The 19,426-nt window shown below is 43.7% G+C and overlaps 1 protein-coding gene across 6 annotated transcripts in view; it reads left to right on the forward strand.

The window, feature by feature from the left end:
* Window positions 1-1,878: 1,878 nt before the first annotated feature.
* LOC308467733 (zinc finger protein 711-like) overlaps window positions 1,879-19,426 on the forward strand; it is a 58,240-nt gene continuing 40,692 nt past the window's right edge. For 2 of the 6 annotated variants that reach the window (XM_080989425.1, XM_080989427.1), the window contains exons 1-3: window positions 1,879-2,099; window positions 11,093-11,194; window positions 15,316-15,840. In XM_080989425.1, the coding sequence (XP_080845551.1) occupies window positions 11,110-11,194; window positions 15,316-15,840 (610 nt within the window). In that variant the 5' untranslated portion in view covers window positions 1,879-2,099; window positions 11,093-11,109. The remainder of the gene's footprint in view (window positions 2,100-11,092; window positions 11,195-15,315; window positions 15,841-19,426) is intronic. The other 4 variants (XM_080989428.1, XM_080989426.1, XM_080989424.1 and 1 more) reach the window with 4 other exon arrangements.

Here is a 19,426-nt window from a genome sequence, read left to right on the forward strand (position 1 = left end):
GAACAAATTTTCATGGCCTTCTAGAGACTATAGTGGCTCCCGTACTAGAAGTAGTGTACTTAGGTTAAGAAAATTATAAACTGTCTCATCAGGGCCTGAGTGTTACATATACTTGAGTGCAAGAAGTATCAGCCACAGTAACAAATGTACCAGGCATAGGCAAACTCGACCCTCCAGATATTTTGAGACTACAATTCCCATCATCTCTGACCACTGGTCCTGTTAGCTAGGGATGATGGGAGTTGTAGTCTCAAAACATCTGGCGGGCTGAGTTTGCCTATGCCTGAAATGTACTGGTAAACAATACATGAAAAATGGTGTGTGCCTGCTCAAACAGTGTCTCAATATCTTTGTAACATCAACAATAGATATTGATCAATCATCTATTGCCGTAACCTCTTTCCATGGTTCAAGTGTTACAATTATTCAGCATCCTCAACATGAAGTAGATATGGAGGATGATGACGACAGCATTCATATCCAGCAGAGGAGCCAGAAAATTGTCAACTGCCTCCCCGAATCTTACACTACTTTTCCTGCAACTGGTAAAGTGACAAGGGACCTACGTTTGCCAACTGTTAATCCCTGCTACATTGATCACAATCCTGCCTTCGCCCCAAGGAAGTTTTATATCCTTGGCTAAACTCTGTCCTGGAGAGAATGCATATTCAAGACACACAAAGAATGGAGGAAGTACCTTGAGTATTCTTTGCTGCTTTTCATGCAAAAAATGAACCTGGTATAGGGAAACTAAAATGTAATGCAGCATTGCTTCCACTTTTAAATGACAAAATTGCAACACCAGCAATGGTACGTCATGTTATGGATATCATAATAATGGCAACAGCTAAATTAAATGGAAATCAAATGTCTGTATATGCAATTGGAAAGGAACTGCAGTGGAAGTTTCCTGACAAGTATAGTGAGGATCACATTATATTCATGAAGTGTGGCCTTCATAGTGAAATGATGGTCATTAACTTACTTGGCAAGTGGTTAACTTGCAGTGGATTAACTGAATTAGTAACAACAATTGGAAATAACTGGTATTGTCAGTTCTGGTGTTGCAGAATCCTGCCTCACATTGTCATATGTGAAAAGATATTAATATGCTCATCAAGTTACTTTAACTGCATTACACTGTCTACAGGTACAAGCATTCCACAAAGCATGTGAAACAGATTCCACCATCAGTGACGTAAACATTGAACTATGGATTACGTGGAAAACATCTGAATGTCCTCAGTTCCAATATTGGAACACAATTATTGAACCCAAGTCCCTGCTAGTACAACTTATATTAAGTATTCACACATCTAACTTTAAAATGTTTGTGGATACTTTGACTCAGTTATGCTCTGAGTCCCATAAAAGGGGAGTTGGGCTGTTAAAGGCACCCCCCCTATTTTCTGGTAATACACTTTTCTGGTAACAATACCTGTTACCTTCTCATTTGTAATAAAGGGTTCAAAACTAAAATTCATTTTATTTCCCTAAAAAATAAAACAAAAACCACCCATCTTCTTCATGCTTCTGGAGTTTTGTCAAGAGCAGATTCTGCCTTCCTACCTACCCTGACAATGGCATGATAAAATGAAACGCAAAATCAAGCACTCAATGCATTTGGTTGTCGGTCTCCTTCCTCTCCCGTTTTCCTCCACTGCAGTAAATGAAGGAGCCTTCAGCTTGCTTTTCTGCTCCAGCTCCCTTTCTCTCCCCACTAATGGCACGAAGGCATGGGCACAGCTAACTTCATTAACTTTGCTACGCGTGCTCAGAACACTGTCGGGAAGGGGGCGGGGCAAGTGAAAGAAGAACGGTGCGCACAAGAGGTTGATGCCCGCTCCTTTGTGACGTTTGTTTTAGCAAAGACTGGTCGCTAGACTATTGGGGGGAGGGGGAGAAGGGATAAAGGGCGCGGGGGGGGATGTGCGTGTGGGTTTGCGAGTGAGCAGGCCGCTCGCTCTCTCGCTCACCTGCAATTTCCTAAGCTTAGCCTGTGATTAGTGCAGGCCTCGGACCTGGCGAACCCCGGAAAGCGGCAGTCAAGTCCTCTTTTCTCCACTCCTCCAGCTCGAGCAGGAGCACGCCAAGCGAAGGTGAGGAGTGGGTGGGGGGTGCTCAATCGCGGAAAGGGGATTGTTGAAAATTTTAATTAATTGTTTTTTAAAGGGCGGATGTGTGGGAGAGGTGCCAGGCTGCTTAGGCCCCAGAACAGGCCCCAACGCCTACCAACACTCACGTAGCACACCACTTTTTTAAATTTACTCCCCGCTTCACATGTAAACCCGCTCGGGCTTTACAACCAGAGGGGCGCGAGTGTGCGTTCGGCTTCTACTCCGCCGCGCGGTTCGACCTAGCACTGTAGCTGTCCCCGAGAGGCGGCCAGAAAATGGCGGCAAACAAAATGGCGGCTGTCAGAATCAGCGGCAGAGATAACAGAGAAGCACAGCTTACAGAGGCCTTTTTCTTCCTCTGCCTTATTCAACTTTTAGAAAACACACACCTCCCCCCGAAGTCTTCTAATAGCCAGTGGTTGTAGCGCCAGACAAACCTCGCTTCTGCGCCTTATAGTACTGTGGGATGTTAAAGACAAAACGGAAAGGGTGCAGGGGAAGAAGGAAGCGCCGGCGGTGCAGCTGTCAGGGGAGTTGTCGGCTGAAAACTCCTTCCTCTTTCCCCCGACAGCCTACAGCTGATGGGAGCCTTCGTCGTCATGTCTTATCTCAGATCCCGCGCGAGGCATCGCTGGCTCTTTGCCTTCCTCGGCCGTGCAACACTAGCTCTGGGAAGGATGGGTACAACCCCACCCCCTTTTGCCCTACCCGCGCTCTAAAGAGCCGCTTTATTGTTTGCCCGTCACTGGCGCTGATTGGAAGCGAGGGGAAGAGGAGCGTTTTGTGTGTGTATATAGAAATGCGGGTCTCCGCCTCATTCAAGCGCAAGGTTCACCATCCCCTTTATTGAGTAGCCACCACCTTGGAAGCCTTTGGAAAAAAGAATTTACGTTTTGAGCCCCACGACTTGGTTTGGGAGAGCTCTTTCTAGCCAGAAACAGTCTGACCCCTTCTGTGTGTTTACATTTAAGTTTTGTTGGGACTTGCCCATGTGCTTTTAAGTTTGCAGTGGTTTGCTGCCTTTACTTGCACATGTTTACCAAAAAACCCCCAGCTTAGTCTTTCAGCTTCTTTAAGATTAAATGCATCTACTGCATAAACTTTAATAATATAGACTACAGCCTACTTCATGAGGACTTGGGGCACATACAACCTGTATTTTCAAAATTCAACTTTTGTTTATTGGCCCACATGCAAACCACCACCACCTCTAAGCACCACCTCAACTGCCTCTCCCGATGCAGGTGGAACAGAGAGATAGAGCTGGGTGACATCTGCATATTGATGAAACTTCATTCCAAATCTCCTAATGACAGTTCCCACAGGCTTCAGAGCATGAGGGACAAGATGGAGTCCTGTGGGACACCACAGAGCAACACCCATGGTGCTGAACAGTAGCCTCCCATTACTATTTTCTGAAAATGGCCCTGTAAGTAGAATTGGAACCACTGAAGCACAGTTCCTCTGAGCCTCTCCAGAAGGATACTGTGGCCAGCAGTATCAAAAGCTGCTGAGAGATCAAGGAGAATGAGTGGGGTGGCACACCCTGCATCTCTCTCCAGATAAATGTCATAACTCATTGTTATCAAGGCAGTTTGTGCCATGAACAGTCGTAAAGCCAGACTGGAATGGAGCCAAGTAAATACAGTTTGCACACACTGGGCAATTGAGCACTGCATTTGCAGAAGAGTGAAAAAATGTTTTTATTTTAATTCTGGGGAACTTAAAAGTGAGTTAAAATGCCTATCCAAGAGACTTAAGAAATTCATGTGTTTGATGTCATTAAGAAAGTGCTAAGTTTTTTAAAAACAGAACCCCAAAATTGTAATGTGTTGTCTGCTACAGCAGCAAAGGATTTTGACAAAATATAAAATGAGTCGGTACAATGCATAAACTGAATTAATGTAGTATTATGGTACGTACTGATATGTAATGGATTTTCATAATCTATTAAGTTCTAAACATCCTGCAATTGGAAATGGATATTCAGAAGTGAATCACAGCTATTTCAAAATAATAATTTACAGGAACGTTTACAGGAACCTGAGGTGGTCTTTTATTACCTGGTGGTAGATTATTGCTCCAGCCTTTTCTTGTCGCAGTAGTCTTATACACCTGTTACACCACTTTTTACTATTCACACTAAATGTGTAAAAACAACAACAGAAATCCTTAGCTGTCAAAAATTGTGATTATAAAATTTAAATGAACCTATGGTATGGTGTTCTTCACAGAAGGCTTTTTGTTCCAGTACAGTCTTCATGAATGGAAAGAAGGGAAGCCATTTTCGCCATTTTCGCTTCCTCTTGCAGCCCTCCTTCCCCCTCCCACACTGTTCCAAAGGCTCATCTAACCTTCTGGAGTAGAATTGTGTGGAAGTTGAGGAGACTGCAGAGGGAAGGGTAGTTGGCAAAAATTGCTTTCCACCATTTTCTGTTCATGAAAGCCTCCAGTGGCTTGAAAAGCCTTCAGTGAGTGGTGGAACACATTTGGATGCAACTCACTTAGTATTTCTACCTGGTAGGGCTGGGCGATATCTGGTTTTCAACATCACAATATATCACCAGCTAAATATTACGATATCTCGATATATCAAGCGCTATATATCTGCAGCGGCAGAGGGCCTTGCTCAACCTCCCTGTGGCAGCAGAGGGTCCCAATGTACCTCCTCACAGCGGCAGAGGGTGTGCTGCACTTCCCCGCAGCAGCAAAGGGTCTTGACGCGCCTCTCCACAGTGGTGGAGGGTTCACCGCGCTTCCCTGCAGCAGCAGAGGGCTTTTCTGCGCCTCCCTGTGCCGGCTGAGGGTCTCACCCAGTGTTTTAAACTCCCATTGTTCTAGGTGCATTTTGCGACAGGGAATTTCATTAGGGTGAGCTCTGGGTGCAGTACTGCACCTAAGATTTCAGATAAAAACTGCACGGTGGAAGGAAAGGAGGAACTGGAGAAGAGACCCTCTTAAGAATATTAGGGGGGGTGGGCTAAACCATGTGAAAAATGAACATAAAATTTTAGCTGCAGTTCATTCATTTTCAGCTTTGTATTCTTCTTGTTAAAAAAAAGTGTGCCTGGACATTCCATTGTTATGCTCATAACCTAGGTTGAAGGTGCCATTTAGCTCCTAGCTTTCATATCTCAGTTTCTAACACTGGTCCCACCATACCTCCCCAAAGTGGTGAAGGGTGTGCCATGCTTCCCCCCAGCAACAGAGGGCCTTGCCACACCTCCCCTTGGCAGCAGAGAGTCAGGCTATACCCCCTTGCAGCAGGCAGGGGGTGCACCACGCTTCCCTGCAGCAGCTGAGGCCCTTGAGGCTCCCTGCAGCGGAGGAGGGCCTGAACATGTAAGGAAGTAGTAGATTCAATAAAAATATTAAATAAACTTCCATATACTATACCATATTGGCCCGAATATAAGCCACACTTTTTCCCCAAATTCCAATTGTGAAAAGTTAAAAGTGTGGCTTATATTTGCGACCGTACGGTATCGCTGCTGAAACACCTGCTCACGAGGGCCGTCGGGGGTGCAGGATAACTGCGCCCATCCCATCTGCGTCTCCCAAGCCTCCCCCGAGCCACTGTAAGGAAGGGGGAAGGGGGGAGGCTGCAGCAAAGCGGCACTGCTCCCCGCCCCCCGGAATCAGCCCATGGGGCAATGGCACACAGCCCGCCCACCTCTGCCAAGTTTCCCCAGAGCTGCCGTAAGGAAAGGGGAAGGGGAAAGAAGCCCGGGGGCATGGGGCAACGGCGCACAGCCTGCCTGCTGCTCCCAAGCCTCCCTTGGGGAGGTAGTGCCACGAGGTGGTAGTGTTGGGAGGTGGGCACACTGTGTGCTCGGAGCCGATCGTCGGCTGCCCCCCATTCAGGGCAGTAGTGCTAGGAGGCAGACACGCAGCACGCTCGGAACCAGACGCCAGCTTGGGGAGTGGGGCGCCCATCGCCCCCCCATCCCCTGTTCAGTACAGTAATGCCGGGAGGCGGGCCACACCCACAAATAAGCCTTGAATTTTAAAGGTGCGGCTTATTTGTGGGTGCGTCTTATATTCCAGACAATACAGTGGTACCTCGGGTTACATACACTTCAGGTTACATATGCTTCAGGTTACAGACTCCGCTAACCCAGAAATATTACCTCGGGTTAAGATCTTTGCTTCAAGATAAGAACAGAAATCGTGCAGCAGCGGCAGCAGGAGGCCCCATTAGCTAAAGTTGTGCTTCAGGTTAAGAACAGACCTCCAGAACGAATTAAGTTCTTAACCCGAGGTACCACTGTACAAAGTTGCATCTGCTTCCCCACTCAGAGGTCTGAGTAGAATCTGCATGCATAAGCCTTACTGAGATCAACTAAACTTCTACTTTCCTGGGAGTAAGCCTCATTGAATCCAGTAGTGCTTGCTTGTGAGTAGACACACATTTGCTTGCACTGCCTACGGAAAAACATCCTCCCCATCATTCTCACATAGTACCCAACCTCCCATTTCAGCATAAGTGTCAGGCTGCCAGGCAAGGCTTACCTTCCCCCCCTCTGTAGATAACAGCATGAAGCGAAAGCAGTCTTTTGCAGCAACAGAGAGAGAGGGAGAGGGGGGCTCCCACCATTCTTCCTCAGAGCAATACCCTTCAGTCTGGTTCCTCACATCATCCCTCCCTCTAAGACTCTCCTCCCACCCCTCTTGTTTGGGTTTCTGGGGGTGTCTCACATGAAACGTTTTTTGCAAATCAGGTGCATGCACATGCTCTGCATATTCCCATGAGTGCTTGGCTGGTCCATAACCCTTCCACCCAATCAAGTACTGTAATTCTTTACGTTGCTATCGAGAGTCCAAAATCTGCTCAACTTCATAATCTTCTTCTACACTTCCACTACAATGGGAGGGGGAGGAGTTTCCCTAGATGTCTGATACGGATGCACCAACACCACTGGGGATAACATTGACCTGTGGAACATGGGGTGAATCTTCATAGATGAAGGTATTTGGAGTCTGAAAGTCACAGGCTTAATTTGGCCTGTCACCTCAAACGGACCCACTCTCTGATGATCTAATTTCTTACATCTGCCTCTTTGCGGTAGATCACATGTTGACAACCATACCTGATTCCCAACTTTTATCTCCCTACCCGGTTGGCGGTGAGCATTTGCTGCCTTCTTATAAGCCTCTTTAGCATAGTTCCACTGTTCCTCCAGTAATTCCTGAATGGCTGCCAACTCCTCTAAAAATTCTTCCGTGGCAGGTACTGACAAGGTGTCGGTTGGGGACGGGGACGCACGAGGGTGGTAACCGTAATTTGCAAAGAATGGGGTTTGTTTTGCTGAAACATGCAGGGCGTTATTATATGCAAACTCCGCTAGAGGAAGCTTGGTTACCCAATTGTCCTGCTGGTAATTAACATAGCAACGTAAGTATTGCTGCAACGTTGTGTTCCTTCTCTCTGACTCTCCGTTCGTTCCTGGATGCCTGGCCGAGGAAAGGCTTATTTCCACTTTGAGCAACTGCATGAGTTTTTTCCAGAACTTTGAGGTAAATTGGGTTCTGCGATCTGAAATCACTTGACGGGGAAGTCCATGCAAATTGAACACATGATCTACAAACAACTGTGCTGTTTTGGGGGCTGTTGGGAGTCTTTTATGAGGCACGAAGTGGGCCATTTTTTTTGGGGGGGGGATCCACCATCACCCAAATTCCTGTCTGTTGCTGCAACCTTGGTAGATCAGTTATAAAATCCATAGCAATGGTTTCCCAAGGCTCTTGAGTGGTAGGTAGCAGTTGTAGTAAGCCCGGTGGGGCTTCCTTGGGTCTCTTTGCCTGTTGACACGTTTTACAAGCTTGCACATAATCCTTTACATCTTCTCTTACCCTTGGTCACCAAAACTGTCTTGTCACATGGTATAATGTTTTGTACTGACCAAAGGGACCTGCTGTAGGGTTGTCATGACATTGACGCAGAACGGTGGCTTTAAGGTCCCCTGCTGGAACGTAGAGAGTCTCACCCTTGTACAAAAGTCCTTCTTTTTCTGAAAAACCCTCAATATCATTATTATCTCCCTCCAGTGCCCTCAATTTGTCTCTGGGGAAAGCATCCTCTCTTGTCTGCCGCTGAAAGTCTGTCTCGTCTCTCACTAATCCTGCCACCAACTGCAACTGTTTCGGTGTCAAGATATGCCTGTATACCAAGACTGATTCTTCTTCCTGGTATTCAGGTTTCCTTGAAAGGGCGTGCCCCTTGTTTCTGGCTCCCGGCCACATACTTGACTCTGAAGTCAAACCTATCAAAAAAACTGCCCGTCAAATTTGCCTCAGATTCAACTGTTTCACCGCCTGCCAACATTCCAAATTCCAATGGTTCATGTGTACTTCTACCTGGTGCAGAGCTCCCTCCAGGAAATGTCTCCACACTTCAAAGGCTTCCTTGATTGCCAAAAGTTCCTTCTCCCAAATTGTGTAGTTCTTCTCAGAAAGGTTCAGCTTTCTCAAGTGGAACACGCACAGCCGAAGGTTGCCCTCTCTGTCCTCTTGTAGCAGCAGCACCACTACTGCCCTATCTGAAGCATCCATCTCCACTATTAGTGGTTGATGAGGGTCTGCATGTGCCAGATACATCTCTGAAGAGAACATGGTTTTTAAACGTTGGAATGCCCATCGTGCATCATTTGTCCACCGGAAGGTTTTTTTTGCCCCTGAGGCAATCAGTGAACGGTGCAGTCAGTCTTGAATAGGCAGGCACAAACCTACAATAATAGTTAGCGAACCCAAAGAATCTTTGTAAGTCCTTCTTTGTTTTGGGTTCCTGCCACGACATCAAGCAATATATACATTTTAAAGGGCTAGACTGATTATAAACAATGAACTGTCAGAACCTTTTGACATTTCTAAAGGGACAAGGCAGGGCTGCCCACTGACTCCCCTTCTCTTCATAACAGTGTTAGAAACACATTTAAAAGCAATTAGGGACGACCCAAAAATAGAAGGGAATAAAATCTGAAAAAGATCCTATAAGGTCAAGGCTTTTGCAGATGACCTGATAATTACAACAAAAAACCCATTAGAAAGTATTTTAAAACTGTTGGAGAAAATGAACGAATTCGGCCAATTATCCGGTTTCAAAATCAACAAAGAAAAAACATATGGTGAAAAATTTGGACGCACAAGAAAAAGTAGAGTTGGAAAAAGAGACAGGATTAAAAGTTATGAACAAAGCCAGATACCTAGGAGTTTGGATTACTATGAAAAACATCAATCTTTATAAGGATTATTATATAAAGGCCTGGAATGGTATAAAAAAAGAGCTAGAGAGCTGGAATAGATTAAAACTGTTGTTATGGGGGAGAATCTCTACAATTAAAATGGTAGTCCTTCCGAAAATGTTGTTCCTTTTTCAAACCATTCCAGTTATTAATGGACTTAACTGTTTCAAAGAATGGCACATGTATTTGGTTTTTATCTTTATCTTACATTTGGCAAGGTAAGAAACCCAGAATAAAATGTAAACTATTAACAGATTTAAAAGAAAGAGGTGGCTTCGCTTTGCCAGACCTTAGGTTGTATTACGAAGCAGCATGTTTTGTATGGTTAAAGCAGGCATGTCCAAAGTCTATTTCGGGGGGTCTAATCCGGCCCGCCAGTCGGTTTAATCCAGCCCATGTGGCAGTTTATTTCCTAGGGTAAAATCCTAAAAAAAATCTCAACAACTTCAAACCTAAAAAAGCTCAACATCTTTGCGGTAAAATCAGGAAAAAAAGCTCAACAACATCAATCCTGAAAAAAAAGGTCAACAACGGCTTTTCACTGGAAAGGATTGGATGATCTTAAAGAATACTAATTTACTGGATATAGAAGGATGGGACAATAAAGTAGGATGGAGGTGAGGAAAGAAAGAAGAGCTTTCCAGTTCTTTGTTTATCAGGCTGTGCATAATTAGCTGAGCTCTAAGTGGAAAGATACCAGTGAAGCTGAAAAAGTTTGCTGGTTTGTCTAAGGAGTAATCACCATTTCTTATTGGTGAGGAGGGAAAGAGGAAACAAAGTTGGAGACACAGTGCCTGCAATATCTGTAAAGTATCTTCAGCTGAGCCCTGAGAAGCTGTTAAGTCTCCACCTTTTGTTCACCAGCATATTGCCTTGTTTAAGCACTTACCATGATGTTATTTCAATACCATATTCAATGATACGGCGATTTATTAAACAGCCCTACTATCTGGGTACTTACTACTGTGTTCAGTACAGTTGTACCTTAGCTGACGAATGCCTTGGCAGTTGAATGTTTTGGCTCCCAAACGCCGCAAACCCGGAAGTGAGTGTTCCAGTTTGCGAACGTTCTTTTGGAAGCCGGACGTCCGGCGGGGTTTCTGCGGCTTCTGATTGGCTGCAGGAAGCTCCTGTAGCCAATCCGAATCTGCACCTTGGAAGTCTAATGGACTTCTGGAATGGATTCCATTCAGCTTCCATGGTATGACTCTATAAATAACATTGTGTTAGGCTGCAATCTGAAATAGATTTGCTAAGGCATTTGCCTCCCTGAACATAGTGGGACTTATTTATCAGTAGACGTGCTTAGAATACCACTATAAATTGAAGTGTTACTCATTTATAAATGTTTGTAGGTTGGTTACGCTATTATTTGCAAATCCTGTCATCCTAATAGCAACTGAGTCTACTTTCTTGTTCCTCAGCTGGTCTGCTGGTAGGTACACAGGAAGCCACCTTATACTGAGTCAGACATTGTTCCTTCTAGCCAGATATTGTCTACACTGACTGGTAGCAGCTCTCCAGGATTTCAAACAGGGTTCTCTCTCTGCTCTACTAGGAGATGCTGGGGGTGGATGCTGATATTTGCGCTTGTTGTGAAATCTAGTAATAAGATAACTTTACATGTGCTTGCTAAAGAGGCTTGCATTGAAGTCTGTATTAAGTGCTAAAGCATCATTCTAAGACATTTATCTTAGTACAAGTAGTAATTTCTATATACTTTTCTTTTCACAGTTTGTGAATGAGCATAGATGATTATGGATCCAGGTGGTGGAAGTCTTGGGTTGCAGACAGAGGAATGCAAAATGCCTCACACCATGATTATGCAGGATTTTGGTAAAACGAACTTTCATTTTTAACTCATGCTTGTTAATCTTTTGCAGTGTATAATGAATAAATAACCTGTGGCATAGGTGCCAAACATGACACAGGAAGTAGGCATTTCTGGCACTACTAAGCAGGAGCCTGAGGACGTAAAGGCCTGGCTGTAGCACAGGGGTTGGCTGGCATTCTTGACAACCTGTTCTATGTTGCACTGCTGCCAACTTGCTGCTTTAGTAGACCAGAGGCTTGAGGGATGTGTATGGATTGTAACACACACTAGAGTGGTGCTATCTTTACTTTGAGCTTGCCAAAAGGATGCCCAAACAATTATTGTTTATAATACTACTGTATTTATTTTTTGAAATAATGTAAGCTTCAGTATTGGATGGCAATTGAGAGTTAATTTTTTGTTTTAATTAATCATATTCTGTATACTAGGAGAGCAATCCTATAGTAAGTTCCACTGGGATGATCCAGCTGATTTTCATCCGAGTCAGGAGGTTCCCAACACAGCCAGAGATACATTATTGTATCTCTCCCAGCTCAGCCAGAACCTAGCTGACTGAGCTGAGCTCAGCGGATCTTAAGATTATTTATTTACTTAGTTACCAACCTTCTTCAAAAGATCTCAGGGTGGTTCATAAGATAAAAATACAAGATAAAAGCATAACTAGTTAAAACCAAACAACAAACAACAGCTCCCCCTCCCACAAACACATTTAAAATGCTGTGCAAAACGGTATGACGGAAACAGGCTCAGTGAGCTGTGTGTGTGTGTGTGTGTGTGTGTGTGTGTGTGTTTGTGTGTGTACGTACGTGTGTACTTAGAATGGACCAGATATGGCTATCAAAAAACTGCCAGCCTAACCTATCCTCTCCTTCAGAAGACAATAACATGAGCTACCTATGGGGATCTTTTGAAGCTTAGTAGCTCAGCTATCATAACTTCTTAAAACTATAATTAAATGTATTGGAAGGTAGAGTAGTTTACCAGACTGTATTTGTGGTAAAAAATTACGTCTACACCACTTTGTTTGTTACCCAGGTGAGGGACCACCTTTTAAATAAAACATGGAACCAAGGAAATTAATTTAAGTCCAGCATCCAGGAGGAACCCAGCTTTTATTACAGCTATTGCAATAGGGCAGAGCTCAACTTAACATGGTGGTTCTATCCAGTTAAGAAAAAGGTGTGCTACGAGGAGCATCAGAACAAGAGTTTTATAGACACAGCACACAGAGTCATAAAACATCAAAATATAACATTGTTAAATTTTCTACATGCATCAAGAAAGGTTACAGGTCACGAGATGGTAAATACACAATACAAATGCAGCTGAAATTGCAACTTACACTGGCTTCTTCAGTCTCACTATTATTCAACCCCTTCATGGCAAACGTCTTTAGTACTTACTAGAGGAGCCTTTTGCTGCTACAGCCTACTGCAAACTAGATGCATTGCCAGACAACAGCTTCTGGCAGCGTTCCTGAGCTTCTGCGCATGTGCGAGTGCTGAAACCCAGAAGTAACCCGTTCCGGTACTTTTGGGTTCGGCGCAGTGCGCAACCCGAAAACATACAACCTAAAGCGTCTGTAACCCGAGGTATGATTTGCAATATTCTTGGGTTTGTGTGCTGCAACCGCCTTCTTCAAATCCACCTGAGATTTTCTATGGGGTTCAGGTCAGGTGACACTGATGGCCACTGTAGAAGCTTCCAGGACTACTTCTGCAACCAAACCTTGGTGAAATTTGAGGTATGCCTGGGACCATTGCCCTGTTGGAAGGTCCAGTGACACCCAAACTTCACCTTCCTCACAGACAGCATGATGTTTCCTCCTAGGATTTCCCAATACTTCAATGAATCCATCCTGCCTTCCACACATTGCAAACTGCAAGTGGCAGAGGATGCAAAGCAGCCCCAGAGCATCACCGAGCCACCACCATGCTTCACTGTAGGCAGAGTGTTCTTTTCAGCGTGTGCTTCATTCATCTTCCTCCAGACATAGCGCTGATCCATGGGGCCAAAAAGTTCCAATTTTGTTTCATCGCTCCACAGAACAGAATCCCAAAACTACTGTGGCTTATTTATATGATTTTGAGCTTATTGGAGCCAACTTTTCTTGAGCTTTTGGGTCAGCAGTGGTGAACGCCTTGGAGTTCTGGCATAGAAATGTTGGGAAAATGCCCTGGGGTGCCCCTGCAGCCCCCAAACTCTGAGCGTCCTCCGGTAATTATTCTGATAAAAAAAGAAAGAAATGGATCCAGAAAATCAGTTTTTTCCAAAAGCATCTGGATCTGGTCTGTGACCACTCAATCCAGAACCTTGTCCAGGACAGGGAGATTAGCAAGTGGCTGGTAGTTAGGTTTTCCAAATCCAGGGGAAGTTTCATAAGGAGTGGTTTTACCACTTCCTCCTACAAACAGGCAGGGACCACCCCCTCTCTTAAAGAGGCATTGATCACTGGATACATCAGTCTCCAAGAGTGGACCTTCCTAATAGATCCCCCGCCTCTGTGGGGGGGGGGAGGTGCTAACTGTTGGGAAAATGCCCTGGAGTGCCCCTGCAGCCCCCAAACTCTGAGCGTCCTCCGGTATGCGCAGCTCTGGAAAAGGCATTCACCTTCTTCAGTGTGCTTCAGCTACATATATCAACTGATATATGCACACTAATCTTCTGGCATAACACAGCAAGAAGAACGAGACATTGTAGAGCTAATCTGCGTATTTATTTACACACTACATACAGACACAGGAATTATTGCATCCTTTCTCTCCAGCTCTGAGAGAACAGACAGGTCAAAAGCAAAAGTTCAGTGTAACAGTACACATAGCGGAAGACATAAGACTGTCTTCCGTTCTCACACTCTTCCCAGACAGGCATGTGAATTATACCAATCACATCTGCAGCATCGGAGGCATGAAATACTAACAAGAAATATGCGCCTTACTGTGCTCACTGAAACATCACTGCCTGCTACCACCAAGTCTTGCTGCAGCTCTTTTGCAGTCACTCAAGTGTTTTTCCCAGCCTGTCTTCTCAGAAATGTGGTTTCTGCTGCAGTTTGCTTCCTTTTTCTGCCCCATCCAGGTAGTGTAACCACCGTAACTTTGAACTTGGAAACTCTGCTTCCAATGGTGTCTTTAGGAACATTCAGTGCCTTCGCTGTGTTCTTGTATGCTGCTCCTTGTTTGTGATGGGTGATGTTCTCTTGAACCATTCTCTTGACTTAGCCATATTTCAAACATGCATCCACATTTGACACTCTGCAACCCCCTAGCCGGCTCAGGTATTTCATGTGTTGCCCCTCAAGTACACCTGGTGCAACTAATGAAGCCCTTGATTCATTGCATCAGGTGTGCTTGAGACAACACCTGTTGTATTTGTGCTGTTGTGAAGGTTTCTATTCAGGGGGTTGAATAATAGCAAGACTAGAGAAGCCAGTATAAGTTGCAATTTCAGCTGCATTTCGGGAAACCACTTGAAGCATCTGTTGTGTGGAGCTATTTCAATTGCTTTTGTTTGATTCGCTCACTGCAAACAGCTGGAAGTCTGTAAATTTTGATGATAAACATGATTTGCCATGGGGATTGAATTGCAACTGTATGTATACTGCCATCTGCTCCACCGCAATTACCTTTGGGTGTTCCAAGTGCCCAGACCATTTGGGCCTCAAATGTTACATTTCTATCACGGTTACCCTGGCAACTAGGCCTTTGGCAGGGCTGTTGACATTCCTTTCTCTATCTCACTTTCCTTGCCTCACCTATCTCCCAGGAAGCTTCAATGATATGTTTGGATTTACACTCAAATGTTAATTAGAACAACATCCTTAATGATCGTTTGTGCCACTTTCAGGGTTAGATGGGGTTTCTTGTTTATGGCCTCGAGCACAGGGGTTATAAAACGTTATAAAATGTAGGTGCACAGGAGCCATATATAAAAACTATTCAGTGATGTGTTCTATCTTTCTGAACTTTAAATGTCATTAATATTTGAAACAATTAAATCAAAATATACACCCTGGGTCTCTGATTCTTATGTCATATTCGTAGGATGTATTTCGTAGATGCTAATTGTTATGCTACAGCAATGCAACTATTAATGCTTTATCTCATTCACAATTGTTTCATAGTGGCTGGAATGACTGGTACTGCTCACATTGATGGAGATCATATTGTTGTGTCAGTTCCTGAAGCTGTACTAGTTTCCAATTTTGTCACAGATGGGATCACCCTTGATCATGGCTTAGCCACTGAAGTTGTCCAAGGACCTGATATCATAACCGAAACTGATGTTACAGAAGGGGTGATAGTTCCTGAATCTGTATTGGAAGCTGATGTATCTATTGAAGAAGCACTAGATACCCGTGATCATGTTTTGACTTCAGATATAGTAGCAGAAACTGTTGGCGTTCCTGATGAGGTTTTTGTGGCTGATCTTGTTACGAGTCCTGATGGACATTTGGAACATGTGGTACAAGATTCTGTGTCAGGATCTGACTCTCCCACAATGGTTTCAGAAGAGGTTCTTGTAACCAATTCAGATACAGAAACTGTGATTCAAACATCTGGCACTATTCCTGGTTCTACAGTTACTATAAAGACTGAAGATGAGGATGATGGCAAGAGCACATCAGAAGACTACTTAATGATATCTTGTAAGTTAAGTAAAGGTTTATACAATATTTGACTATTCAGACTAGAAATGATCCAATGATGAGAGGCTATGAAATATAATTGGTTGTGAGTATGATGTATTTTCCCAGTAAAATTTTGGCAGAAACAGTGTTATGCCAGTCGAATAGTCAATACAGCTTAAATGTGGTTTGTAGTAAGTAAGTTAGTGTACATAAATCCACTCATATCCCCTCACTTATGGAAGACTGTTGGATCTAGCACAGGCTTCCATGGCCCAGAATGGAAGTGAAGGGATTTCTGCAAATTTTCCTTTCTCTGACAGTCACACACACTACATACTTCACTATTCCAAAGGGTTCTCCAACTCTTTTGAGCTGATTTTGGAGGGCTTGTAGGAGATTGCAGAGGAAAGAGTTGAGTTGGCTTCCTTCTGTCTTGGGAGACAATGGAGGAGTCTGAAAAAAATGACACTACCCTACTTTCCACTAAAACACCTGCTAAATCGAAGAGCCTTCTGTCACACGTGGCTCTAATACAACCCATATAATGAGATTTTGTTTTCACAGTTAGAGGTCCATGGGAATGATGCATCAGTCTAGAGTATATACATTCTGGGACCCATGGGAGCAGGACTTAATGGAAAACGTTATGAAAGAATCTCAAGAACACATATGACATAGCAGATTTGATTATTCCTTGAGCTCTTTAGCACACATTTCCAAATGGAGTACGTTACTCTACATTTTTAAAGGTTTTTTTCTTTTTAAAAAATCTAGATTTTATAATGACCTGTTTCAGGAAATTAATGGCAATACATAAATTGAAGCTCAGATACTCAATAAAAACAGCAGATTCTTATGGGACCTTAAAGACTATCAAAGTTACTGTGACATGAGCTTTTGTGAAATACCATTTATTTTATCAGATATAGGAAGTGTTATCAACTGCATGTGTGTCTTTCTGTGTGTATATATATATTTACACACACACTGTTGGGTTGGGGGCACGTGTGTGTCGTGGGTGAAAGTGAGTGTGTGTGTGAGAGAGAGGTATGTGTTTGTTTTATACATACACATACTTTCTGACTGCAACTCAGGATAACACTTCAAACATCTGATGAAGTGGACTGTAGTCCTGAAAAGCTTATACCATAAGAAATTTGTCCTTAAGGTGCCGTTGACTTTGCTGTAAGAGATGTGACACAAATAACATAAAACATCTTTTGTTTTTGTTTTTCAGGTTTGTGATGTTCAAACACCCACAGTGGATTGCTAGCTCTTGATCCTTATGATGGCACTGCATGTACATTACTGATGATCCTTCTTTCTTTTCTTCTTTGGCTATCACTCGTAACCGAGTAAGATTGTCTTCCATAAACACAGTTTTAACAATGAGTCCGTAAGTGGCTGTGGAGGCCATTTCTGGATCCACACGTCCTTCCACAGTGGGGACATTGGTTTCCGGGTGGGAGTTGATCACGGTGTGGATTTGCCAAGCGTTCCTTCCTCTTAGCATGTTTCTCCCTTGCGTCCTGAGTTCGACTGTCTTCAAAGCCCCTGACACCTTTGGTAAAGGCTGTTCTCCAACTGGAGCGCTCGCAGGCCAGTGTTTCCCAGTTGTCAGTGTTTATACTACATTTTTTTTAGATTTGTCTTGAGACATTCTTTAAATCTCTTTTGTTGACCACCAGCATTAAGCTTTCCATTTTTAAGTTCGGAATAGTGTAGTTGCTTTGGAAGACGATCATCAGGCATCTGCACATGACCAGTCCAACGAAGTTGATCTTTGCTTCTTCCAGTACACTGGTATTAGTTCGCCTGTCTTCCCAAGTGACGTGTGAAATTTTTTGGAGACACTGTTGATGGAATATTTCGAGGAGTTGGAGATGGCGTTTATAAGTGGTCCATGTTTCACAAGCATATAGTAAGGTTGGCAGTACAATAGCTTTGTAAAAAAGCATTTTGGTTTCCCTGCGAATGTCCTGATCCTCAAACATTGCAAACATTGCACTTCAGTCGGGAGAAAGCTGCGCTCGCAGAACTCAGGCAATGCTGGATTTCAGCATCAGTGTTGGCCCTTGTGGAAAGATAACTGCCTAGGTAGGAGAAGTGATGGACATTTTCCAAGGTTACACCATTGAGTTGGATTTGTGGTGCTGCAGAGGGGTTATTTTGTACTTGTTGGTGCAGCACTTTGGTTTTTTGGATGTTGAGTGATAGGCCAAGCCTTTCGTAAGCTTCTGGAAAGATGTTTAGGATGGTTTGGAGGTCATCCTCTGAGCGTGCGCACACTACGTTGTCATCAGCATACTGAAGCTCTATGACGGAAGTTACAGTAACTTTACTCTTTGATGATCCTATACTACCCACTACAGAACCACACTGGAGCTGTCTTTTAGGGGTAAGGTAATATTCCACCACCTTCTTCCATAATTTATTTATTTTGTTTAACAGCATTTATAACTGCTTAATATTTAAAATTGATAAGCGGTATGCAGAAATGCAAACATTAAAATTGTATAATAAAATCAGAGAAAAATACAAAAATCTAGTAATAACAGGGCCCGTTCTTATGCTTATTACAATATAAGCAATATATTGGGCAACTTTTTCTTGGTGCTATTCCATTTCCCCTAGCAAGTCTGCCTTAATTGTAGTAGAATTCCACCACCCCAGTGATATCATTATGACAGTCTTGAAAGGTAGTGGAGTTTGTAACTAGCAATGTGTAGAACAACATTGTTGCTCCTGCTGCAGATCACATTTTCAGAAATTATTCTGAGACTCATAATATGCTATCCACATCTGGCATGTTGGCCAGAAGTTACCTAGCCTGTAAAATGGCATTGCTTATTTTGCAAATGTTATGAATTCATTCCTTTATTGTTTCCTATGAGATAGATACTAGGGAAGGGGTTTTCCCCCAAAAAGAAATAGCACAGCTGTAGAACTATGGCACATATCTCAAGGGCTTCTAGGATGGGTGTGATATCACCAGCATAGTACATGCTAAGACATCACATAAACTGGGAGCTGGCAATCTACAGTGAATCTGAACATCTCACACCTGGAAACAGCCAAGAAAGGTAAGTTAGAGGTGGCAAATAGTATTTTTCTTGATCTTTGGCAAACAGGCATTTCTGCAGCATTTATCTTCTAAATAATCTCTCCACAATTCATAGAATTGTATAGTTGGAAAGGACCCCGAGGGTCATCTAGTCCAAACTCTAATGCAGGAATCTCTGCTAGATCATACATGACAGATGGCCATCCAACCTCTGCTTTAAAAACTGGAAGGAAGGAGAGTCCACCACCTCACAAGGGGGTCTGTTCCACTGTTGAGCAACTCTTACTGTCAGAAAGTCAGAACCTCCTTTCTTGTAACTTGAATCGATTGGTTCGGGTCCTTGCCTCTGGAGCAGTGCCATCCTCCATGTAACAGCCCTTGAGATATTTGAAGATGGCTATCGGATCTCACCTCTGTCTCCTATTTACCAGACTAAATATACCTAACTCTTTTAACCGTTCTTCATAAGGCTTGGCTTCCAGACCCTTTATCATCTTGGTTGCCCTCCTCTGCACACATTCCAGATGGTCAATACCCTCC

The sequence above is a fragment of the Podarcis pityusensis genome (genome assembly GCF_964106645.2).
Source record: "Podarcis pityusensis genome assembly, chromosome: W".
NCBI lineage: Eukaryota > Metazoa > Chordata > Lepidosauria > Squamata > Lacertidae > Podarcis > Podarcis pityusensis.